The 27,361-nt window shown below is 42.1% G+C and overlaps 1 protein-coding gene across 1 annotated transcript in view; it reads right to left on the reverse strand.

Annotated features, from left to right (window-relative positions):
* The window catches only part of INTS8 (integrator complex subunit 8), a 76,523-nt gene that overhangs the window by 1,511 nt on the left and 47,651 nt on the right, over window positions 1-27,361 (reverse strand). The window contains exons 15-25 of the mRNA XM_084619863.1: window positions 25,484-25,685; window positions 23,962-24,083; window positions 21,854-22,038; window positions 19,398-19,431; window positions 18,252-18,308; window positions 18,101-18,162; window positions 17,829-17,947; window positions 15,008-15,111; window positions 2,138-2,188; window positions 993-1,066; window positions 857-921 (exon numbers count right to left, since the gene is read on the reverse strand). Of these exons, the coding sequence (XP_084475989.1) occupies window positions 857-921; window positions 993-1,066; window positions 2,138-2,188; window positions 15,008-15,111; window positions 17,829-17,947; window positions 18,101-18,162; window positions 18,252-18,308; window positions 19,398-19,431; window positions 21,854-22,038; window positions 23,962-24,083; window positions 25,484-25,685 (1,075 nt within the window). The remainder of the gene's footprint in view (window positions 1-856; window positions 922-992; window positions 1,067-2,137; window positions 2,189-15,007; window positions 15,112-17,828; window positions 17,948-18,100; window positions 18,163-18,251; window positions 18,309-19,397; window positions 19,432-21,853; window positions 22,039-23,961; window positions 24,084-25,483; window positions 25,686-27,361) is intronic.

Raw genomic sequence — 27,361 nt, forward strand, 5'->3', positions numbered from 1 at the left:
GTTTTAGGGGATTCCCCCCTCCAAGTAGAGATGAGGCATGGGGGGGGGGTACATAGAGGGTTACATGCCACTGTCTCCCCTCATTTCTGCAAGCACAGAGCTGCCCAACTGAAGGAGGCTGCATCTGAGCTCCACTGACATTGGCTGACCACCACCAGTTGTGTGCTTTCTGTGTGCTGGGAGGCGCCTTGTTCTCTGTGCAGAGTGCCCACAGTCAGGCAAGGTAAGGGGAAGAGGCAGTGGAGGTGGAATGGGGGAGTGAGAAGGGGGATGGAAAAGTGGGAGCCTGGCTAGCAGCAGGGGAATCCCACCCTGACAAACCGTACACCTGGACCCCCCACTCCCTCAAGACTCTGCTATTGAGCCTCAACCACCTTCACCTGGATCCCCTGCAGCCAGAACTCCCCACCCCAGGCCCTTTTCATCCAGACTGCCCCACACAAACCTCTCACCCCACCCCTGGCAGAGTGGGCAGGTCCCAGGGTGTTTCACAGGTAGACCCCCTCCTTGCACTGTGTCAGGGTCAGGTGCAGCCTCACTACAGCATACCAAGGGAGCTGGGGGCTTCAGGGTAATCTCCCACCTCAATGCAGCAGGTAGCCTGTATGGCCCCCTGCCATGCTGGAGCCATATTTATTTATTGACAAATAAAAGTTGCAGAATTTTGCAAAATTTTAAAATATTGTGTGCATAATTTTTAGGCCCAGAATTGCCTCAAGAGTAACCTATTTATATCTACGCGTTTAGCATGAAATTTAACAGCAACTCAACTGTCAATACACTTAAGCTTTTTGTTGGTTTTTCAACATGACCCCACAAGATGCTTTTGCTTTAACTATTTCTAATGAAAGGATACATGTCAAGTATTCCAAAATGGTAACATCCCAGATGTAGTCATAGTAAGAATCCATAGCATCATGGCTGAAAGAGAATATCAATTAATTCATGGAATATGTACAGCATTTTAATTTTAAACATAAAAATGTTTTTACCTGTTTTGTTCCTGCAGTGCCTTAAATGCGGTTTTATAGTCTACTTCTCTGAGGAACTGGCATAAAATTGCTACCTGTAGGAAGAAAGACTAACTTATTTCCTTAAAGTTTGTCTCTTTTCATGCTGTAATATTGGACAAATGTTTCTCCACTATGTGGGAAATTTAATAATTACATCTAGTTTTCATAGTAAATGGCTTTTCAGTCTAAACTTAGTGTTTGCAGAATGAATCAAAATAGCAGAAGCAAGGACAGTAAATTAAGCTTTATGAAGTGGCTTTGCTCCAATTAAGGGCATAACACAGCCTTTCAAGCCAGAGTAATACCAGCAGATGCAGGAGGGAAAAGGTCAGTCAGACCTGCTAACAACTCTCTATTTTTAGTCATCTATTCCACCCCACCAGGACAATAGCTTGGTGTAGGTCCAAAAGAGATGGTGATTAGGTGCAGATTTTTAAAAAAATGCTTGGAAGGGTAAAAGGAACTCACCTGAAGGGGTGGGGGAGGAGACAGAGGGTGACATGCCATTGATCTTTGCAGAGTTGGCTAATCCTAATTTACTTTTTCAAAGGGTGGAATCTTTGGCTGGTGGGTTCATTCTAGCGGACAGTTTTTTTTCTTTCCACAAGAGGGATCCAGATACTGTTGAGTGCAGCCCTGTTAGAATTCCTGCTCAGCCCCACTGATCTCTAGACTAGACTACCCTGTGTGGCTGTTAGGTTGAGCAGAGTCTGACTCCAGCCCTGGCAAGGATGTGCCCCCCATAATGCAAATCCCATTTCATTCCCCAGCTGCTAGACTGGGCATTAAAACTCAAGGGGGTGGGGGGAGAGATTGCAAGGAAATGAATATTTTAAGATTAAAAACATGAGAAGCTTGCAGTCTTTCTGAACTCAACTAATGTACTGACTAAGTGAGTTCAGATCTAAAATTTCATTGGCTGGTTCTGAAGCATTATCACAATATTTTGATTAGTTTCCCAACTCTGTCAGGGAATGTTTATGGAAACAAAACTTCTACATTTTTAAAACCAGATTTATTTTGTTAATTTTTTTCTTTTAAAGAGTGAGTTTGGACTTAAAATAAAAATGGACAGTTCTTTAAAATGAGTCCTTATTTAAAGTGGCACCTGAATACACTCTTACCTGGGTGTGGCAGTTGAGCAAAGAACAGCACTTTATCATTCTTTTTATCACCTATGGAGAACGAATTCACAAGACAATTACAACAGCTTCCAAAATGCTGATGTTTACATTAAGCACTTGTTAGCAAGTTATCTGACCCAGTAAACAAATGGTAAATAATTGTACAGACATTCTTTTCTTTAAAGATAAACTGAAGAGGTTATTTACCTGGAACTGGAGGGTCTTCAAGATATGTTGTACCTATTTGGATTCCAAATGTGGGTACGCATGCACCAGAATGTTTCATAGTAGTGTCCATTACCCTGCAGGTGTCGTAAGTTGCCTTGTTCTCCCATCCGAGGTTATACAATAAACGCTCTTTTAGCCAGCACTTCACCAACTGGCAAAGTCTATAAACCGGCATTTCTGATCTGCACTGAAAGTCTGGTTTATAGTGTACGGAGTGCGGGACCAGCAGGGGGCTTGGGCATGGGAGGGAGCTGGATGGGGGGGCCCCACACTCACCTCCGGCTGCTCCCTGTCCCTGCTGCTCCTGGTGGAGGCGTGGGCAGGCAGCTCTGCAAGCAGGTGCACTGTCTCTGTCTGCAGGCGCCACCCCTGCAGCTCCCATTGGTTTGTGGTTCCTCAGGTGAGCTCCCCAACCTGTAAGGGAGGCATCTGTTGTGATCGTGGATCATGGTGTGGGAGGAGTGAAGGGGGCACTGATCAGGACCTCGGAAGGGTCGGTCCACCAGTGAAGGATGCCAACACCTGCCATAGGATCAGGACCTTGTTGTCTAGCTGGTCTGTGTCTGGTTGGTAGACGGAGAGGAGCCAGATTTGCAAGCAATGCATGTGGGGGCAGGTGTGCAGTGTCACTGAGGTACATGCCGTTATATGGCCAAGAAGGGGAGAGAGTGGTGGATGGTGGTCTGGAGCTTACGGCTGGGGTCCGTGATTAGGGTTGTGAAGCAATTTGTTGGAAGGAAGACACATGCAGCAGCAGAGTCCAGCCATGCTCCAATGAAGGCAATGGTTTGGATAAGTACGAGGACCGATTTCTCTTCGTTAATACAAATGCCAAGAGAGGTGAGGAGAGCATGGATGGTGTGGATGGCAAAGAGGAGGGTTTAGCAGTAGCGCTCAACGAGGAGCCAGTTGTCCAGGTTAGGGAAGACTGAGTAGCCTAGAAGCTGAGTAGCTGAGTAGTTTTTGGGCATCAAAGAGCAGGTCCTCTATAGTGATCTGGACCTATTTGGGGAGCCCAGAGGACTGCATTCAGGATTGCAACACTGCTCGAGTAGCAAGTGAGCAGGAGGCCAAGTAAGCTGCGTTCATGGAGGACTGAAGACCCACCTTGGCCACCACATGGCCCTCATCAAGGAGCGATCAAGAGTCCAGGTGCTCCAGGCAGCAGGCACACCAGTGCTGGGCTCAGAGATGGAGCTTGCACCAGTAGATTCTGTTTGTGCTTCTCCTTATGCTCCATCCAGGGCAGCTTGAGTGCTGGGCACCCTTGTCTATACGCAACTTGTCTCCGGACCTGGTACAACTTGGGGAGGCAACGCTGTATTTGTGAGCAGTCCTGGACAGGGACCTGCCCTTATGCCCTGGGCCATACTTCTTAGTCTCATGGCAGCGCTTGTCCAACTTCTTCAGTACCATCAGATCTGGCGCCTGAGAAGTGGACAGGATGGGGAGGGTCTTGGTGACGGCCATTCAGGCACATGGCTTGCTCCATTAAGAACTTCCAGAGGCAAAATTCTCTAGCCTCACGCATTTGAGGCGGGAATGATTGGCAGATGATAGAGTGGGTGACAACGTGGGCCTTGCCAAGGCAGTACAAGCCAAATTGGTGCTCACTGCTCACAGAGAAGGAGCACGGGCACGAGGCACAGTTGTTACAACTGGACATAATCCCCAGGAGAGGTCATCTCCCAAACTGGGGGAAAAACTCCAATAACCAAACTAACCTAATTACTAACACTAACAACAGGAAAACAAAACAAAACAAAATTAACTACAGCGAGACTAAGAGTGCGAAGGAACCAGGGATTCTGACTCCAGCTTTGTGGTGGTAAAAGGGGCCCCATTATAATCTCAGACAGGAGCATGAGGCAATGCATGATGTGTGCAGGTCAAAGGCCACAGCTATGAAATCTTCTGTCTCCGGCGCATAGCACACATGTGCATCCACATTTGGAATCTATGTAGGGACCATCACTCGAAGAACTAGTATTTTCCAGCAAGACACATTTATCTGCCATACCCTGATTATTTGTTTTACAAAGACTCCTTGAGACCTCACAGAATGAAATTCCTGGCCCAGGGATGAGTTATACCTTAGAAGGTACACAGACCTAATCTCCAGTGGGCTATAGCCTTTAAACATTTATTATGGTCCAGCCATTATCACCTCTCTTTACCTGCCCTCTCCCATCTATAACTAAAATCAACTACTTGGTTATGATCCCAAAACTCATGAGCCCAGCTGGCTTCCAGAGCTGCTTATCAGAAGTAGGGTGACTAGACAGCAAATGCGAAAAATCAGGACAGGGGGTGGAGGGTAGATAGGAGCCTATATAAGAAAAAGACCCCAAAATTGGGACATCTGGTCACCCTAATCAGAAGGAAGGGAGTGGGGGCTATTCTTTTACCTCCAGGGGGTCATGGCAAAGTACTGATCTCTAACTGTCAACAGCAACTGACACATGGTCCCCAACCACTCCCTAACATACTAGTCACAAACATTACAATGGTTTTCAGATGAACGAGACAGAGAAATAGAGGAAGACCAAATCTAAGTCAGATACAGGGATTTAATTTCACAAGGACGTTCCATGACAGTGACTGAAGACTAAAGAACCTTCTCCATAACAAGAATACCTGCCAAATTCTGACACAAGAATTTCTGGCTCATCTTCTAGAGCAGTGTTTCTCAACCTTTTTTATACCAGGAAACAGCTTGCTGCCTTCCTAAACTATCAGGGAGATCTCAGGGACCAGCACCAGTCCATAGACTTGTTGTTGAGAAACAGTTTTAGAGTACACCATGGAAGCCAGGGTGGATAAAAATTGTTGTCTATATATATAAAAATAAATAAAAGTTTTTATACTTAGATTTTATTGTTAGTTTCATTAAATTCAATTTTTTAAATAAATCTATGTGTGACAACTAAAGCCTAAATGTACTATAAGCTATTAAAATATTATTCAAAAATGTGCTGCATTAATATTTTGAATGCGTTAAAGGGTGCAGCTTTTTAATTACAGTGTAATCGTGAAGAACACCATATTTAACTTTTGAGATGAACGCCAGCTTTATAAATAGGGCCCTACCAACCATGAAAAACACTTCACGGACTGGGAAATCTGGTCTCCCCCCATGAAATCTAGTCTTGTCTAGGCTTTTACCCTATACTATACAGATTTCACAGGGGAGACCAGTGTTTCTCAAATTGGGGGTCCTGACCCAAAAGGGAGTTGCAAAGGTCAGAAAGTTATTTTAGGGGGGTTGTGGTGTTGTCACCCTTACATCTGCGTTGCCTTCAGAGCTGGGTGGCCAGAGAGCGGTGGCTACTGACAGAGCCCAGCTATGCAGGCAGCAGCGCAGAAGTAAGGGTGACAATACCATAACATGCCATCTTTACTTCTGTGCTGTTGCTGGCAGTGACTCTGCCTTCAGAGCTGCGTTCCTGGACAACAGCCACCACTCTCCAGCTGCCCAGCTCTGAAGGCAGTGCCCCCCCCACCAGCAGCGCAGAAGTAAGGGTAGCAGTACCACAACCTACAATAAGAAAAGGAGTAGTTGTGGCACCTTAGAGACTAACCAATTTATTTGAGCATGAGCTTCCTTTTCTTTTTGCGAATACAGACTAACACGGCTGTTACTCTACAACCTACAATAACCTTGCAACACCCCCTCACCCTCCACAACCTTTTTTTTAGGTCAGGACCCCTACAATTACAAAACTGACATTTCAGATTTAAATAGCTGAAATCATGACTGTCAAGGTTCCTCCCCCACTCTGAACTCTAGGCTACAGATGTGGGGACCTGCATGAAAAACATCCTAAGCTTATCTTTACCAGCTTAGGTCAAAACTTCCCCAAGGTACAAAATATTCTACCCTTTGTCCTTGGATTGGCCGCTACCACCACCAAACTAATACTGGTTACTGGGGAAGAGCTGTTTGGACACGTCTTTCCCCCCAAAATACTTCCCAAAACCTTGCACCCCACTTCCTGGACAAGGTTTGGTAAAAAGCCTCACCAATTTGCATAGGTGACTACAGACCCAGACCCTTGGATCTGAGAACAATGAAAAAGCATTCAGTTTTCTTACAAGATGACTTTTAATAAAAATAGAAGTAAATAGAAATAAAGAAATCCCCCCTGTAAAATCAGGATGGTAGATACCTTACAGGGTAATTAGATTCAAAACAGAGAACCCCTCTAGGCAAAACCTTAAGTTACAAAAAAGATACACAGACAGAAATAGTTATTCTATTCAGCACAGTTCTTTTCTCAGCCATTTAAAGAAATCATAATCTAACACATACCTAGCTAGATTACTTACTAAAAGTTCTAAGACTCCATTCCTGGTCTATCCCCGGCAGAAACCAGCATATAGACAGACACACCGACCCTTTGTTCCTCTGCCTCCTCCCAGCTTTTGAAAGTATCTTGTCTCCTCATTGGTCATTTTGGTCAGGGGCCAGCGAGGTTACCTTTAGCTTCTTAATCCTTTACAGGTGAGAGGAGCTTTCCCCTGGCCAGGAGGGATTTCAAAGGGGTTTACCCTTCCCTTTATATTTATGACAATGACATTTACAATTTTAAAAATCCTCTGACCGTGAAATTGACCAAAATGGACATGAATTTGGTAGGCCCCTATTTATAAATGTGTCATAATGTCAAGTACTGCATTAAGTATATTATTTTTATTCTTTACAATGAAGAAAAACCCAGATGGGAGACGGTCAGATCTAATTCTAAAAACATGAAGGACAGGGGGAGAGGGGGGCAGATTTCCAAGGGTATTTATGCAACTAAAAATACAGATACACACCCAGTGGAATTTTCAAAAAAGTGTCCAAGCAGTTTAAGCACCCCAGCTGTTTAGGCACTTTTGAAAATTCTACTAGGTGGGTATTTTAGGCATTTGAATATCTTTGAAAATCTGCCCTATGGTGACCAGAAACAGTGAATCCACTAACTACAATTACAGATACAATTTTATCATAGTGGTCACAGATATCTTGAATTTGAATGAAATCTTGAAAATAGTTGTAAAAACAGATTTGATTAGGCCCCTAAACAGAGTGGTGGTGTGGTGATCTGGAGCACAAGGTCACAGCACCACTCAGGTTTGCCCCCCATCCACCCCTCTAGAGATGGAGGGGTGCAGCAACCCCATGTGATTGGTCACAATGTGCACAGCAGGGAGCCAGACCCACCCCCGCAGGCCAGGAGCTGCCATTATGGTGTCAGAGCACCCCCACTATACTCTTGTATACGTTAACGTAGCAAAATAAAGTTACTCACCGTGTGCAGTAACTGTAGTCCTTTGATGTGTGTCCCCCTATGGGTGCTCCACTTCAATTGTGCATGTGCCTCTTGAGCCCTTGATAGCAGTGTCTGTTTGGCCCATGCACGCGCTCTATGCAACCTCAGGCTGTGCTTTGAGGGCACACAGGGCTGTGTGGGCAAACTGCCCTCTGTCCCTTCTCTATCCAAAATGACTAAAAAGAACAGTCCAAAGCAGAGGGGAAGGAAGGTGGGTAGTGGAGCACCCATAGGGACAAACATCTTGAACAACGGTTACTGCACAAAGCGAGTAACCTTTTCTTCTTCAAGTAGCATCCCTATGGGTGCTCCACTTCAGGTGACTCAAGTAGTATCCTCACAGGAAGGGAACTTTGGAATCGAGTCCAAGACTGAAGACAGTACTGCTGAACCAAGTGCCACATTAGATCTGATGGCCTGGACCAAGGCATAGTATGTGCAGGGACTCGTCTACAGTTCCCAAGAAGAGCTTCTGACCATCAAAAATGGGAGGTCCTTACCCATATCCTGGGAATCCCAAGAACTGGAACCATGATGCCCTGGGCATGACAACTGCTTTGGAAATGGAGCTCACAGCAGTGTCTATGTCATCCAAGGGCACCTGGAGAGGGGTTCTGGCTAAAAACTGAGTCTTTACTGAACATCTTCCACAGGGGCATTTCCAGGCCATGGTTAAAGGATGCAAACTTGTTGCAATTGATGTAGTCATACTTGACCATGACGGCCTGATAGTTTACAATCTGAACCTGGAGGACGACTAGGCCTTCCATTCACAAAACGTCTAATCTTTTCTGGTCCTTGTCATAAGGAGTAGACCTGGAGTAATGCTGTCTACCCTGCTCACTTACAGTATCCCCAAGCAGGGATTTAGGAAAAGGCTGGGAGAACACAAATACTGAGTCCCTGGGGAGATCATAGTATTTGTTAATCTGCCCATTTACAAGTTGGTGGCAGGAGTTTGCCACACAGTATATGCTGGATCCAAGAACACTTCATTAACAGGTAGCACTACCCACTTGGGTGTCATGGACTGCAAAATGTCTAGGAACTTGTGATGTGATTCTTTAACCTCCTAAAAAGGTAGCTGGAGGGTGTCAGCCACCTCTCTTCACAAGGCCCTGTAAATGGAGAAAATCGTCAGCTCTCAGTGGTGGAGGCGGCATGATTGTGTTGTCTGGAGATGAAATAAGGGTTTGAGGGTAGTCTCTTTGTCCACCCTAGCCTCCTGGTCCTCAAAGGTCTTCTGGTGTTGGGGGTTTGGTGGAGGAGACCCTAGTTTCCTGGTGCATTGCAGCCAGATGTCTAGCAGATTGCTGCTGACAAGCCACCCAAGAACCCCGTTATGGCCATTGGGGAGGCCTATACAGGAGAGGGGGTGGTACCCAGGTCTGATCCAGCCATCCCAGATGTGGGTAAGGGTCTTTGTCAAAGTGTGGGTTCCTGTAATCATGCGGAGAGGAACCTGCACTGATAAGGAGGAGACTGATTGAATGTTTCCTTCATCCTTCTCAATGTCTTCCAGTGGGGGCAACCAGTAGAAAAGGGTGGAGAATCTTGCAGTACCGGGAAGGACTGGTAATTCAGAGACTGGGATCTCATTACCAAGAGTCCTTCAGTACCCACACCAGCTCATTTAACACTGACACGTTCCTGGAGAAATGGCATTCCTGTGGTACCAATGGAAAAGCTGACTTGGGCAGTATCACTGGTTTGGAGCGCATAGACGCCAGGGCTAAAGCTGCGTGTTTCGGCTAAGCCAAATGGGAAGGCACTATTGATAAATCTGAAACAGACTGCGCCAATCTCAAAATGGATGGTACTGGGGACCTTTCACTGCTGTGTTTCTCCAAAGTACTCTAGGATCTCTCTACTCCACTGATAGTCAATATGGTTTTTATAAAGGAAAATCATGCCTCACCAATCTGCTAGAATTCTTTGAGGGGGTTAACAAGCATATGCACAAGGGGGATTCAGTGGATATAGTGTACTCAGATTTTCAGGAAGCCTTAGACAAGGTCCCTCACCAAAGGCTCTTAAGCAAAGTAAGCTGTCATGGGATAAGAGGGAAGGTCCTCTCATGGATTGGTAACTGGTTAAAAGATAGGAAACAAAGGGTAGGAATAAATGGTCAGTTTTCAAAATGGAGAGAGGTAAATAGTGGTGTCCCCCATTGGTCTGTACTGAGACCAGTCCTATTCAACATATTCATAGATGATCTGTTGGAAAAACGGGTAAACAGTGAGGTGGCAAAATTTGCAGATGATACAAAACTACTCAAGATAATTAAGTCCCAGGCAGACCGTGAAGGGCTACAAAAGGATCTCACAAAACTGGGTGACTGGGCAACAAAATGGCTGATGAAATTCTGTGTTGATAAATGTAAAGTAATGCACACTGGAAAACAATCTCAACTGTAGATATAAAATGATGGGGTCTAAATTACAGATACTACTCAAGAAAGATCTTGGAGTCATTGTGGATAGTTCTCTGAAAACATCCACTCGATGTGCAGCGGCAGTCAAAAAAGCTAACAATGTTAGGAATCATTAAGAAAGGGAAAGATAATAGGACAGAAAATATCATATTGCCTCTATATAAATCCATGGTATGCCCACATCTTGAATACTGCATGCAGATGTGGTTGCCCCATCTCAAAAGAGATATACTGGAATTGGAAAAGTTTCAGAAAAGGGTAACAAAAATGATAAGGGGTATGGAACGGCTGATATATGAGTAGAGATTAATAAGACTGGGACTTTTCAGCTTGGAAAAGAGACGACTAAGGGGGATATGATTGAGGTCTATAAAGTCATGACTGGTGTGGAGAAAGTAAATAAGGAAATGTTATTTACTCCTTCTCATAACACAAGAACTAGGGGTCACCAAATGAAATTAATAGGCAGCAGGTTTAAAAACAAACAAAAGGAAGTATTTTTTCACACAACACAGTCAACCTATGGAACTCCTTGCTAGAGGACGTTGTGAAGACCAAGACCATAACAGGATTAAAAAAAACTAGAAAAGTTCATGGAGGATAGGTCCATCAATGGTTATTAGCCAGGATGGTCAGGTATGGTGTCCCCATCTTCTGGCAAACAGAGGCTAGGAATGGGCAAGAGTGGATGGATCACTTGATGATTACCTGTTCTGCTTATTCCCTCTGGAGCACCTGGCATTGGCCACCGTCGGAAAACAGGCTACTGTACTAGATGGATCTTTGGTCTGACCCAGTATTGCCATTCTTATGATATCAGAGGAAGAGTCTTTTGTCTCCATGGTACCAAGTCAAAAAGCCAAGGACTCTGACACCACAGACCTTGTTCGCAGGAGATCGGGACTTCTTGGGAGCTGGCTCCTTGTGGGGGTAGACCGAGTTCCTCTTTGGAGCCTTTCCTGCACCCTCAGAGATCTTCCCCTTCTTAGGCAAGACCTTAGTTGAAGTTGAAGGTGTACACGATCTGTCTGGAGACAGATGTATTTTCGGGGTAAAGGGATGGACTCTGAAATGGATTGAAGGGAGTGATCCATTATCAACAGCTTCAGGTTGGTCTCCTGATTCTTCGGACCTCTAGATTTTAGAGCCAGGCAGAAGTTATACTCTGGGGCGATCTGGCACTCTCCCAAGCAACCGATACATTTAGATTGGCCATCACTGATTGGGATAGCCTCCCAACAAGAGAGGCTGCATTTGAAACCTGGCAAGCCAGGCATGCCCAACCAGGCGAAATAAGCTCCCTGGAAAAAAAGTTGGGGGAGACAAAGGTGAAGAGGAAAAACCGAAACCTCAACTATCTATCTAATTCTATACTAACAACAAACAAACACTAAACAACTACAAAGCATGCTGAGGCACGCATAAGGTGGACAAACTAGAGCTCCGTCTCAGGCAGAGGCAGTAGAGAAGGAACTCAGGACAGTTCACCCAAAAAGAACTATATACTCTTGGAGCACGGCATAAAGTTGTACAGAGTGCATGCGTGGGACAGATGGTGCTAATAGAAAATCTCTTCTCAGGGCTTGAGACACACACACGTACCTGAAGTGGAGCTCACACACAGACATTACTCAAAGAAGAAACTGTATTATTTGCTGAACTTTCACATGACTTATTTTTCCCCTGCACCTTTGCTGTGAAATTTACTAAAAGTGTCTATGCCAAAAATCATAGCCTTAACTAAATTAATACTTCAGTAAATCAGTTAAGTTTTAAATGCAAACTATGTTTTGATATGTTTTTTTCCTTATGTATCCAGCCATTTAAGGTAGTTTAATTCAACTAATAAATAAAATCTTAAAATACTGTTTTTGATTAGTTTTTAGAGTAGCAGCCATGTTAGTCTGTAGCCGCAAAAAGAAAAGGATGATGACTTGTGGCACCTTAGAGACTAACAAATTTATTTGAGCATAAGTTTCGTGAGCTACAGCTCACTTCATCAGATGCATTCCTCACCAGATTTGCTGTTCTGGTTCTGTTCCTGATGGCTTGTAGTCCATCTCTGTGTGGAATGAAAAGCTTATGCTCAAATAAATTTGTTAGTCTCCAAGGTGCCACAAGTCCTCCTTTTCTTTTTGTTTTTGATTATTTTTTGAATTTCAGTTTCCATCCACATGCAGCTTGACACAAATTTACAGTAAAAAAACCCCATCAAGTAAATGTGTTCATCACCATTTTCTATCATAATTAAAAAGTAAAAAATTAAGAATCTCAATAAATATATGCTAAACTCTAAGTGTTTAAATAGATGTGTATAGATAGTACCAAATTTAGTGTAAAATCTGCATTTGGTTGTAAATTGACATGTTTTAATGGTTATAACAATCAGTAAGAACAAAAATAAGGAAAATAAGTATGAATGGAACACAAGATTAAAAATTATTTACATAACCATTAGGCAATTTAGATCAATCTATCCTGATGGAAGCTATAATAATCTGCTAGGCTAAATTTAATGGAGCCCAGACTTAAGGAGGCAAACACATGGACATTCTGTTGAGAGGCTAAGGCTCTAAGGCTATGTCTACACAGCAATTAACCCTAGGGTTAGTGGGACTCGAATCAGCTGACCCATGTCAGGGAGCCCCAGGCTTGAGCATCTACATTACATTTTAAACCTAGGTCAGGGATTCTCAAAACCTCATTGCATCACGATCCCCTTCTGATAACAAAAATTACGACGTGACTCCAGGAGGGGGTCTGAAGCCTGAGCCCGCCCAAGCCCCACGGTCCAGGATGAGGGGCCAAAGCAAAACCCTGAGGCCCACCGCCCTATGCGACCCACAGTTTGAGAACCACTGACCTAGGTTAAGGATTTGCTGACCCGTGCTTGAACCTGGGGCTCTGGCATCCACATTGCAGTGCACAGAACTGAGTCAAAGTAACTCTGTCCTAGTGAGCCTAGCGCCTCTCACCTAGTATTGACACTCTAGCCCTACAAATGTGTTGCACTGTGGGGAAAACTCTACTGCCCACCCTTTTTCCGAACTGAGACAGTACTATTGATGGGACTCAAGTGCCCATAAGTAGCGCAAGTACATAAATTGCACAATTAGCTCCTTTGGTGGCTGGCTCAGTACAATGTCTGCAGTTTGAGAAGGCTTTATATTGAACTACCATCTAATCTGAGAATTGGGCTTTCCACCTCTAGGTAGAGTCACATTGCCATGTGCATCTATCTGTTCAGAGGATAATTAGGACACTCAGACTCCAGGGCAGTCAAACTATTAAAATGAAACTTTTGCAATTCTTAATTTTTAAAATGGTATGTTCAATGAAGGTGTTTTTCTTGTTTTTTTTAATTTATTTTTATTTATTTTTGTTTATTTGTTTTGAAGTTTTAAGTCAAACACAGGTTTCAAAGGAAAAACACACCCACCCAGCCTGGCTGCTGCCAGCTGTAGCCTGGTGAAGTGCATCCCCAGGGAAGAGCTAAAGGATCCCCAGGAGGCTGTGGGGAAGTTTAGGGGCTGACTCCCATTTGCCACCCTCACAGTACACACTGTCTGGGCACGCCTGCATATGCAGCCCCAGGGAGTGGAGTGGGGACCAAGTGGCTCCCTGCCAGGGAGGGGGAGTGGCCTGGGTGTTGGGGGTCATCCCTTGCATGGCCATGCTGAGCCAGGAGCTTTGTCGTCACTTCCTGTCCCTGCAAGGAAGCTACTTAGTCTCCACTCAACTCTCTGCCCCCATATCTCCTTGGGGCTGCATGTGCAGGGGCACACAGACAGTGTGCACAAAAAATCTGGCTGCACTCTTGTGAGCACGAAGCAGCTCTCTTTGCAAAAAAGCATCTTCTCATCGGTCTCCACTGAATATCCCACAGGCTCTTTGATAGCGTGCTTGCAGACTGGTGTTCAGCAGACATTGGGTTAACGCTGATCTGAGCCGCTCCATTTGCAAAGGGAGGTGTGGCTTCTGTTTGTAATATGGAGTGCAGTAGACTGCACCACAGATTGTTGGTGTAGAGAGGTCTAACGAAGTTGCCCCAAGGAACTTTGGGATACATCCAGAGGACTTCCGGGACCAGAGTCAAGCCGGGGCTGCATACATACAGGAAAGCAATAGGGCTTGGACTCTAGGTTAACAATTGGCATTTGGATGCAATGGGGGTTAGGCTTGAGCCCAGGCTCACACTGCTGTGTAGATATACCATAAAACATTATTCCCAAAAGAGGACAAGTTACAGTCCTACCCTCACCACCCTGAGGCCATGTTATAAGGCACCATTGTTCACCACGGCATTCCCCAAAGAAAGTGTGACTTTGTGGTCAAAGACAGAAGCCTATGGTTATACTTCGAGTAGGTGAAGGAACTGCTCTCACTATTTATATAATCCATATCCAGTGCTCATCTTGTACAGTATAGGTGTAGTTTAGAAATGCATAGATACATTTTAAAATTGTTAACTATACATTACAAACTTTGTAAAAGGTTGATTATTAGTTTGCTGATGTATAATTGCATAAATATTCTGATGATTCCACTCAGGTATATATAAATCCAACATCAGTTAGTCTGCTTTCCATTAGTAGTTTGAGCATATAATCTCTACAAGTTACTTAAAATATGAGTAAAAAGATATACCCACCCACCCACCTGTGCATCAGCACAGTAGAAACCTGCAGACTTTATGAGTTTCAAGCAATGAAGGAAATATATTTATATCTATGTCATTTAAAATAGCTAAATATCCATACATTCAGACATTCAATATATTAACTTATGTGGTCAGATAAGGTCCACCCCTGATTAGCGTACAGTTGTCTCATGTCTACAAATCCAGAAGAGTATTTCCAGTGTGCCAAATATTTTAACAACATAACTCACCTGGTCTGTGTATACATCAGGCGATACCATCTTATTAAAGAAATCAGAGCATACTGCTCCTGCTTGAAGGTAATAATGAAGGGCTGCTGAATATTGATTTGTTGCTACAACGGGGAGGAAAAAGTTAGAATAACCTCAGAAATCAAAATGTAAACATTTGTAACAGCTTACAGAATTATTCACACTAATATTTAATACATCCATACACAAAATGGTGACAAACTTTAAAGTTCACTACAGTTTAATTCTACTTGAAGAATTACTCATCACCCAGGTATAAATGCATACATGTATATGGTCATGGCAATACTGTAACCACTATGTGATAAGACATTCTGCTATGAATACGTGAAACACTTAGATTACTCAGTAAGGCTCATTAACAACCATGAAGCCAAGAGTTTTAAGCAAGTTTCTCTTAATTATTTTTCATGTTTTAAAAAGTTTTCACTCTGATGAGTTGGGGAGGGCAGGGGGACTTTTTAAAAATAGTTTAATTTGTACCACTATGTTGGCCCAGGGGGTTAATTTATTTGCCACACTTCTACCTCACCCTGAATTAGTTCTCTGCCACACGCAGGGGCTTCCAACATGCACCATTTGTAATATCAGAGCACCAACACACTGCCACAGCTGGACTGAAGACTGTCAGCAGGTGCTGCTATAGATTTTTATTTCAAACATTCAAGGCCATAGTCAAGGTTTCACAGAAGGTTAGTGGTCTCAAAGGGGATTTACAGGGTCCAGGATGGAAATAACAGTCAAATGGCAGCTCAGGTATGGGGTGACAGGAATAAGCAAATGGAGCTAGAAATCAGATTGTAGATTTTGAACTCTGGCATTTTATCCATATTAGAGAATGTTGACATTCCCAGTAACTGCAAGCACCTGAAATGCTTGTTCATACACTGTTGTACTCCTAATATTGCACAGATGTTCCTAGTACATCATCAGCTCAAAAAAAATCTTGTAAATGTCTCCCTGCACTAATTCAGTTCAAACTATTGGACAGATGTGGACAGAAATGGCAAATATTGTCACTGAACTACTCTATTTGATTTTCCCACTGCAGTCCCAAACGCTCCCATCCACTGCTCTCTCAGCTTAGAACACTGGCTCCACCTCAACTCGACGCTTATCTGAATGGTTCTGTGCTGGCACGCAACTACTTTATGGTTCTAACTGGTACTACTAGTATCAATACCACCCCCTTCTTAGTAGAACCAAGAGCAATTTCCTCACCTTTGGAGGAAGAATGCAGGTTACATGCTGCTATTTCGAAGTGGGGAGCCAAGGAAGCAGTGCAGAGGCAGTTTCCTCTGCACACAAGCCCCTCCTGGTACACTCAGATTTGCTTGAATCTCTTAACATCCACAGATTCATGGAACTGACAGGTGCCTTGTCATTCTGAGAGACTGTTCTTTCAAAACAATTTGAATGAAACACTGCAAGTGGAAACTCAAATTTTCTAGGACCCATGTGGGCTTTTCCCCACAAAAGGATGGTTTCTGACTCACAAACTATACAGGGAACATTGCATTCACCTTCAAAATGCAACAGTCATTTATAACCCAACAGTTTAGGGGAAGAAACACTTGTATCCAAACGAATCAAACAAGAAATGTATAGCTTCTCCTTTAACTTGCACTATAGACATATGAATTGCTTTATAGCCCAAATCTTCTGTCCAGTGAGGAGCTAGGATAAGAACTGAGCAGACAAGGGGAGAAAGGTGGGAAGGTAAGGTACCTTCACTCCAAGCCTGTAGACCCGCTACATAGAAGCTACTTCAGACCAATGGCTGAAATAGGAGCTCATGCCTCTAAAGCAGTCTCCACTTACACTAAGGAAACACTAAGGAACTGTAAAGTAGCAGGTCCTCCCATATTTTGGCCTACTCAATCCTAATAACACCCCATGAAAATGACCACCATACTGCCTAGGAGTGGGCACCTACCCAATCCCAATAACACCCCATGAAAATGACCACCATACTGCCTAGGAGTGGGTACTCCTTGCACAGTCCCCACTTCTCTGAATCCTGCATTCCACTCTCATGCAGCAGAATGGCACAATTTCACTGTCTGGGGAACCTCTGTACCTATGAAGGGAGTGGGGAGGGAGCAGGATTTATCATGTCTTGCTTATCTTGACCCTTACAATGAATTTGAAGAACAGTATCTAAGCTGCTTAACTGGTTTTCCCTTACTATTTGATTTGCCGACATGGACAGGGCTGAGCTGTGTTATTAGAATCGTATTTTTAAAAACATTCCAATTTAGTCAGGGAGTTACCAATCCTAAACCCTACTTCAGCAAGGGCCTCATAATAACTACATTTCACTATTTTTTTTGGATCACTGAATACAAATATTCACATGATTCTACAGATTGGTATATAAATTAGAGTATTAGTTTCTTAACTTTTTCCTTTAGCATTGAGGATTTGAAGTCACAATTACTTAAAAAGTTTTTAAAATAAATTAAAAAGAACCTAAAGCCCCATCCTGCAGGGTGATTCATATGACCACATGGAATCTCACTGACTTTAACACTGCATGCACTTCAAGATCTTCCCTTGCCGATCCATTTACATATTTGAGTCCAAAGACACTGCCATTTTTAAAAGCTCTGTGCTGTTTAAGCTTTTATTGATAAACGATTAGTATGTAAGATATAACATAGCTTTTGATCTTATACAAAAGATGTATCAGTGTAAGTAACTCTGAAGACAGAGCACAGTGCATGCAAGGGCCCGCACACACACACACACACACACACACACACCCCTCCCACCCCTAACAGATGTCGGTTTCACTTACCAAAATAAATATCTGCCTGGATAATTAACCAGAAGTGGTTGTTTGAGTTTATAGTCAGGGCATAACTGACCAGCTCTTTTACGGTAACAGCTACAGCTTCAAAATCCACTGACTGAAGGCTAAAGAAAGGCAGTTTTGTAATGTCAATCACTATATTGAAACAAACAAGCTTATTTCAGATCTAGTTTAAGAATGAAGTCATTTTGCTAAAAGAAATTAAACACCCCCTATAAGATTTACCAAACAGTACTTTATATTAGTAGTTATCTTACTTGGGAATAGTTGATGGCCAAATAGAAATATGCTCTGCTGCAATATCATTCACAATGTCTTCCTAAGAGGAGAAAGACATTAAAATAGGAGTTACAGAAGCAAATATGCAATTCAAAAAAGGAAGGATGATAATGATGGCACTGTACTGACCCGAACATTATGAAGCTTAACAAACAGGGATAATATTGTAGTCAAAACCAGTGGTTCCTATGATGGAAGGAAAACAAACAAACAAACAAAAAGATTACACAGTAGCCCATTTTCTCTCTTCTCAACATCAGGGATAGGCAACACATATCAGTGTTATTTCTTCCAGGGCAAGTGTATCCCTCAATGGGTTTAAGACAATTTTACAAGGACTTTTGCAACAAAGAAAACTGACTCATAATAGTTGCATAAAGACTTATTTACCCATGGAGATTAATCTAGGATAAGGAATAGTGTGAATTTAAAATCAGATTAACTATTCCTGATTAGCTCCATGCGTGGTTGCTCTTATTCCACAATAAGAGTGCCTTATTCTCAATTAGCTTAATCCATTTCCAAAATGAATTAAACTAATTCAGAAGAAGAGCATCCAGCACATGGAGCAAATCAGGAATAGCTCCCTGTGTAGACAAGCCCTAAAAGACAGTCTCTTAATAAACTACTCAGGAAGATGTTAAATAAGTGGTACTTATTTTAGGCCACTGTGCATATTTATTCCCCTCCTGGCTGTCTTCTGGCTCTAAAGTGCAATGTGTACTATAATACTCTACAAATAAAAAAAAGAACACATTACTTTCTGACTTGTGCATGTGTTTCTTGTGATTGAAATAGCAGTTGTTGGTCTTCCCTTTGGAAATATTTAGATTGGGGGAGAGGTGTATAAAATACAGTCCACACTGGACTTTAAGGTAATAGGGAACGGGTCAGTTTGAACAGAAAAGACAGACAATTTAATCTGAATTCCTAATTGTAGACGAAGTCAGTGATGTCATCTTTAAGTGAACGTTGGTTTTATGGTTATAGTCTATTTATTAAAGTTTATCTACTTCATTCTGTGATCATTAGCTTAATAAGACTCTGCTATCAGAAGCTAGTGGAATTTTAAGCAACCTATTCAGCAAACCATTGTTTGTATGGTTAGTTAGATAAATTCCCAATTATATGATCTGACACACAAAAATAATATTTACATAACACAACACTCAACCTTTTCCGAAGTAATAGGTAACATGGTCCATGAAATATTATGCCAAAGGAAAGCGTCAATAACAAAACAATAGATGTTAAATTCTGCAACATAAAACTTACCCGTAACTTTTTGATAAAAGAGAGTAATTCATTCCTAAATAAGAGATACATGTTACATGTGTAAGGTATCAAACACAATTAAAATGCATAGAAACATTTGTCCATCAGAAATAATACAGTAGTACTATTGAAATATTCTTAATTCCAGTTTTGCATATATACAGGGAGCATTAAGGAGGAATGCTCATCATTGTTCTTTTTATTTATTCCATTACTGACGTTGGACTGTTCCATTTTAAGTGTTACACCAAGAACAATATTTTTAAAATTGATTTGTCCTTTGTTTTTATTTTAGCATAGTCCATTGCTTAATACATAGGGAGCATGAGGGAGCCTTAGGGACTGTTTACTTTAGAGATGAAATAGTGCACAGCAAGCTGGGGTGTAAATCTACAGCACACACTGTACCACACACTAACTTCCTATGTGGACCCCACTGCTGTGCATTAAAGCTCCCTAGTGCACACTGATCAAGTTGGCAAGAGCAAATAGGACAAATGCAGGACGGCGGGACAGGGCTAAAAAAAAGGGACTGTCCCGGACAAAACTGGACATATGATCATAGAATTTCCCATAAATAATTGCTAAAGCACATCTTTTAGGAAAACATCCAATCTTGATTTAAAAATTGTGAGTGAAGAATCCACAACTCTTGATAAATTGTTTTAAAGGTTAATCACTCTAATTGGTATAAAATTAGATCTTATTTCCAGTCTGAATTTGTCAGTTTCAGCTTCCAGCCATTAAATCATGTTATACCTTTGTCAGCTAGATTGAAGAATCCACTATTAAATATCTGTTGCCCATGGAGGTATTTCAGACTGTAATCAAGTCACCCATTAACCATCCCTCTGTTAAGCTAAATAAATTGAGTGCCTTTAGTCTATCATTATAATCACTCTAATGGCTCCTCTGAACTCTCTCCAATTTTTCAACTTTTCATACAGGGCGCTTGTGCCTAATGTGACGGTCTCCTAATTACTTTAAGAAGCTGCAGTGGGGATTGTTAACTGGCATGGACTGAATGGCGTTTGAACACTGGGGACTTTGGCATGTCCCGGTATCAAGCTGAAGCTCAAGGGGGGAAAATAATGTATAAACAAAGCTTAAAATGAGTATCATTACAAACTAATTAAATTAAATTAATTAAGCTAAAGAATTTTGCTCAAGAAATTATTTCTTTAGAGGGGATCTAAAGAGATAGGCAAGAAGTAAGAAGAGCTCACGTGTGCGACAACTGCTGACCAAGGGGAATAAGAAGGAACTGAGGGAGGGTCAGGGTAGCTTTGACTGTTATACCATCGACTAGCAGCACGAGTGTGCAGAAAGCACATGCGCTGCCCTGATGAACACTGCTATGCGAAAAGGTTCGCCAGCGCCAGTGTACTGGTGTGCAGACACCTGAAGTGGAATGGACATATACAATCACATGAAGAGAACTTTCAATGCACGGCAGTAGGGGCCACAGTCAGTTACTGTGCGAACTACTCAACTTTTTCATAATTCTACAGGCTGGGATCAAAGCAGTGAGCCAAAGACTAATATGCAAAGGTACACCTTAGCACTTTTTACCTGTATATGCAGTTGCTAATACTGCTGGACATAGAAATTCTCACCATCACACATTTCAAGCAAGAGATGGATCCTTTACCAACAAATTCTAAATAATTCTCATATCAAGACAAGGTTATCACCTTTTATTGTTTGAACTGGAGGAGTCGTAACAGGTTCAATATCTCAGTGTACACCTAGGCCTTGGCTCCCTTTTGCTTCAGAAAATATGTAAATCACAAGAACATAAAAAGCAAGCCTGTGTACCCTCTCCTCCAGCCAATCACATAGTACTGAAAGACAAAGCAGCCTGGTTTTAGATACATATTAACCAGATCAGCACAAGGATGACTAAAGTATGGCCCATAAAGTTTTACTCTTAAACAAAGCTCTGTGAACGATTTAGTTCTGAGCCCTGGCCTGTGAAGACCAAAGATCTAGAGTGGACCACATCACTAATGTGGGCAGAGGCCTGGAGACATTGGCTACAGACAAGCTGCAAATGGCTCTCAGTTGGACGCAGTGTGGGTGCCTCTGGGTTAATCAAATAAAATTAGAAGAGTCTTAGATATTAAAGGTAAAATCATTGGCCCACTGAAGTCAATAGGAATTTTTTTCATTGACTTCAGTGGACTCAGGATTTCACCTTAAATATTCAAAGGCCTTGTCCACTTTTGGGAATAGCCTTGTTCAACAATCAGTGTCACTATATCAATGCCAACCCCTAAGGGTAGGCAAGGGCAGGTGGGATTTGCACTGAATGCTCTTTGGTAAAAACACCCAGCCTGTTGTAGCTATGCCAGTTGCTGGCCACTGATTGCTGAAACAGGGCAATTTCTGAATGAAGACAAGGCCAAATTTAGAACTCAAAGATTGATTTTATTAAATAATTCTTGGACACATACCTGTACATAATGCCTAATGTAGACTCTCTATGTTTTATTAAACTCACTCTGCCATCATTCCCTCGCTTGTGCTGGTTGGATACACTGCAGATCTGCACAACAACTTCCCAAAGGTCTTTAGCTGTCCGTCTACTTTCTTTGGGGCCTGGAAGTTCTTTGCATGTAGCAGCCAAAAGTTGCCCCAACTAAGCAAAACAAAACAGCAAAAATACAATGGCTAGAGCTTTTTTGCATATTCACAAGATATAAAAGGGATTATTGGTCTTGTCAAGGTTCTTCCCCCACTCTGAACTCTATGGTACAGATGTGGGGACCTGCATGAAAACCTCCTAAGCTTACTTTTACCAGCTTAGGTTAAAACTTCCCCAAGGTACAAATTAATTTTATCCTTTGTCCTTGGAATATCCACTGCCACCACCAAACTCTAACTGGGTTTACTGGGAAACGTAGTTTGGACACGTCTTTCCCCCCAAAATCCTCCCAACCCTTGCACCCCACTTCCTGGGAAAGGTTCGGTAAAAATCCTCACCAATTTGCATAGGTGACCACAGACCCAAACCCTTGGATCTGAGAACAATGAAAAAGCATTCAGTTTTCTTACAAGAAGACTTTTAATAGAAATAGAAGTAAATGGAAGTAAAGGAATCACCTCTGTAAAATCAGGATGGTAGATACCTTACAGGGTAATTAGATTCAAAACATAGAGAATCCCTCTAGGCAAAACCTTAAGTTACAAAAAAGATACACAGACAGGAATAGTCATTCTATTCAGCACAGTTCTTTTCTCAGCCATTTAAAGAAATCATAATCTAACACATACCAAGCTAGATTACTTACTAAAAGTTCTAAGACTCCATTCCTGTTCTGTCCCCGGCCAAGACGACTACAGACAGACCCAGACCCTTTGTTTCTCTCCCTCCTCCCAGCTTTTGAAAGTATCTTGTCTCCTCATTGGTCATTTTGGTCAGGTGCCAGCGAGGTTACCTTTAGCTTCTTAACCCTTTACAGGTGAGAGGATTTTCCTCTGGCCAGGAGGGATTTTAAAGGGGTTTACCCTTCCCTTTATATTTATGACAGGTCTAAATAGACTATTTCATACCACAGTGGCAGGGATGACTACTCTGTGATACAGGCCATCTAACCAGGAGCTTGCAAATTAATGCAACTAATTTTCCTAAAAGGGAGCAAACTGCAGATATATTTATTTTTAATATAAAGATGCAGCCTAGGGAAACCACAACAGGTCCAAGAAAACAGTGCTCCATTCTTGATCCAATCAGAATTCAAGTAACACTGCAAAACGAAGGGCTGCATTTATCTATCCATTCTAGCAAGCAAAATATGAATATAAAAAGGTTAAAAATATCAACCGTAACTGCAAAGCAGATTGAGTGGATCAGAAGATTTTTCACCACGTAAAACAATGTTTGTGTGTATTTTGCTTTAACATAATAATCTGATAAGTAATCATAATATTGCCACAAAAAAACAAATATTTTTGAAAAGTAGAACTCCAAAATGATAGGTGTCTGAATGCCACAGTAATATTTAACATACAGTCAGTAATGAGTTGGAAATTGCAAACCACTGAAGTTTATTAGGAAAACGTATGAACACAATACACTTAAGGCCCAATCTTTAATCCCTTTCACACCTAAATCTCCTACTGAAATAATTCATGTCCCAAATATAATTGAGGCAGGGAACCCATTCACAGCACTGTTTCAATATTTGGTATAGGTAGGTTACTCATTACTGTTTATGTCCCTCCTGTGCAAGATACTGATGAAACAAGACTGCTGCCAGCGGACAAAGGTGGTGTAAGCCACATCTCCTGTCTCAGTTACTCTTGTAGTACAGACGGAATCCAGAGACAAAAATCAACCTTATTTCTGGATATTACTGAATTTCAACCAACAGTGCTTAGTTTTGCTACACAGTATTTGGTTCTTTGGAAGACCTATTCCCACTCATTACTGCAGTTAGAATTAAACTTGACAGAAACAATGAAGAATGACACATGCCTTCAGAAGTACTGGAGCCTTGAAAAGAAAAAGAAAAGAGGCATAGTATGGCATCTTGCCCTTTTCAGTCTGAACATCCATTACCTTCACATAAGGATTAGTCTGAACCAGAAGTAAAGGAACTTGCATAGTTAAGTATTCATTCTCCCGCCAGTTTAACATGAAGGCAACACATTCCTCTGCTACAACTTGTCGAAGAGGAATATCTAGAAGAGATTTTTAAAAAAATGTTTAGCTCATCAGCTAATATTAGATCATCAGTTTTTTCCCCCCCATGAAACACTAGCATTTATGAACATGTCAAACAGCTGGGAAGATCTGGAAATAATTTCAATTAAGACCAGGAGTTGTGTGGTTAGACCTACACTGTACCAAACATATATATCCCCACAATCAAAGCATTTCAGCTTCTTATATTTTATAGTAGCAAACATGGTAGATGGATACAGAGGGGGCCTAATTTTTAGAGGAGATGGGCATCAGCAGCTTCCATTAACTTATCTCGTAGCTTTAGGTGTTCCATGCTTATGGAAAGCAGGCCATAGCATTTAGAAGATTGTAAACAGAAGTTGCAGTATCCAGCTTCCAAAACAGTATTTGTTAAAATACCAATGAACAATCATCAGAGAGAGAGAGACACACACACAGAATGACTCTCCAGCCTGGTCATTAGGGCACTCTCTTGGAACTTGGCTCTCCCTCATCCAAATCCATGATCCAGTGTTTAATTTTTTACATGAAGCAGAACATCTTCAAACAGGAGGGACTGAGAGATCCACCCCAGAATACCCCCTATAGCAGTGGTTATAGAACTCAGCTGGGAGGGGAGAGACCTGGATTTAAACTCCTGCTTCAGAGTAGAGATTCAAATGTGGGTTTCCCACATTGCAACAGTGTCCTAATCACTGGGCTACTGGGTATAAAGAGGACCACCATCTCCTCCATACATAAAGCCCATCACTTACTTTGCTTTTATTAAAAAAAAAAAAAAAAAAAGATTAAAAAGTCTGGAAACAAACTTGTTCAATCCAAAACAAAAGGTGGTGGTTGTTTTTTTGACTTGCCAAAAATTCCAAATGATTTCAGCAAGATAAGGTGGGTGAGGTAATATCTTTTATTGGACCAACTTCTGTTGGTGAGAGACAAGCTTTTGAGCTTACACAGGTCACCTGATAAAGAGCTGTGTAAGCTTAAAAGCTTGCCTCTCTCACCAGCTACTACCTCACCCACCTTGTGTGTCTAATATCCTGGGACCAAAATGGCTACAACAAACAGCATGCAAAAAATATATGTTTCAGTTTGGGTCAAACCAATTTTTTCCCCCTTAAGTTGCCAGAGAACAAAAACCAGTGATTTGTCTAGCTCTATTTAAAGGAAATTGGCAAAGTGCAGTCCATGGAAAGCTAGCTCACTTCAAGAGGCTAACACTCACTAAGACAACTAAAAATATATTTATTTAATACCTTACTACTTTTCATTATTGTTCCTGGTTATAACCTAAGCACTGAAGCTCACAGAACCCTGAATGTTCTCATTTTTGCAAATCTGTTACCACCTTTGCATTTTACTGTATCTTTCCTAAGAGATCGGTCAGCTACATTCTTACCAGGTACCCTCATTTCCAAATATCCTCTGACTCTGCTGATCAAATCAGAAGGAGGACGTTCTCCAGAAACCCCTGCTCCTGCTTCGTGAGTGTAAATATCTAAGAGCAGCATCTCATTCAGCATGACCTGGCGCAGCTTTGGAGAAAACTCCGTCACAAGCTCCAGGCAAGCAGCAAAAAGCTGCTTTGCATGGACAAAATCCTGTAATAAAGCACAGCATGTGTGAAAGTGACACCACTACTTTGGTTGAATTATAAGAAGAAGAAAAGTGTTGGAACATTGTTTTAACCTATTCTGGATTACTTCAAGTCTTGGCACCTATGTAATGGGAGTTGTGGGTTCTTGCTACCTTTCAGGATCAAGCCAAAATCTTTGAATAAAAGTAAGTAAATTTCAGATTGAGCCAAATATGTCACTGTAAATGTTATCAATTCCTGAAAGATGCAGGGGTTCTATAATCCCAAATTCTTCAAGCAAAATAAAAAGGTTCAGAAGAAAAACATACTATAAAAGGAAAAGTCAGAAGACTCAAGGCACATTCTGGAGTTTTCTAGTTATAAAATGGTTATAGTTTCATCCTATAGTTCATTAACCAGGAACTGTGAGGCAAAGAAACAGGGTTTCACATGCTGAATATTCATTCAAAAGAATAAGCAAAAGTGTTAGCTAGTCGCAAGAAGTCTTTTCCAAATTTAGATAAATTACAGTGTTAATCATTAATGTGTCCTAAGCAAAAACTCCACCTTAATGAATTTAGCCCCACAACACTTCAGCAAGTTCAGTATTATGCCCATTTTATTGTTGGGGAACTAAGGCACAGAGATGTTAAGTGACAAGCCCAGACTATAGAACAGGGGTGGGCAAACTTTTTGGCCACATCTGGGTATGGCAATTGCATGGCAGGCCATGAATGCTCACGAAATTAACAATTCAGAGATATTCAAATAAACATTATTTAATAAAGATACATTTTAGTGGAAATAAACAAAATCTTACTATTATAAATATATCATAACGTATTACAATAATTAAAACAAACTTACCCCCTTTCCATGCCCTCTGATTATTGTGAATAATGCAGCTGGCACTCCCTGGCCAACTACTCTTTGTTTTATCCTCAACAATGGAAAATTGACACTACTAAAACAGCAGAATCACCCTAAGGCAACAAGTAGCAGGCATATGGGCTTGCATGTTCCAGGCTGATGGCATGTGAGGCGCATTTGGGTTGTGCAGCCGCAGTAACATGTGTGCCCTCATGCAGGTCCCACCTGAACACATGGGAGCACCGGGTGGGCAGAGTGCAGCAAGCTGCTGACCCTGCTCCCCGGCTGGAGCACTGGGCAAGCCACCGACCCCGCTGGGTGAGCAGAGTGGGGCAAGCTGCCGATCCCACTCCCCAGGGGCTGGATTAAGAGGTCTGAGGGGCCGGACACAGCCCACAGGCTGTAGTTTGCCCACCCTGCTATAGGAAGTTTGTTGCAGAGTTGTAAATAGATTAAATGGCAAAAAACAACCAACCAACCTTTATTAACAAAGAATCAGGGTTGCCCAGTGATAGTTACGTCCTTCCAGAATACTGAATTTAGAAAAACTCAAGATTCTGAAAACCAGGAAATAGCAGATCCTGGCGCACACATGTTGGCAGGGACCCCCAGGTCCCAGCTCACATGGGGGGGGGAGGAGGGGGTAGACAGAAGGGTCAGACCTCTGAGATAAACAATTCCCATTCCCATCTACTCTCCCACTCCAATCACCCTCACCCTCCCACTCCACGTTTGCTTCTATAGGTTTAAGAAACTAGTTTCTGCACCTTCTGTATATTCTGTTGTTCTCAGATTACATTTCCTCAAAATAACATCTCCCCCCACTTTGAC

The sequence above is a fragment of the Lepidochelys olivacea genome (genome assembly GCF_965140295.1).
Source record: "Lepidochelys olivacea isolate rLepOli2 genome assembly, chromosome: 2".
Lineage (NCBI taxonomy): Eukaryota > Metazoa > Chordata > Testudines > Cheloniidae > Lepidochelys > Lepidochelys olivacea.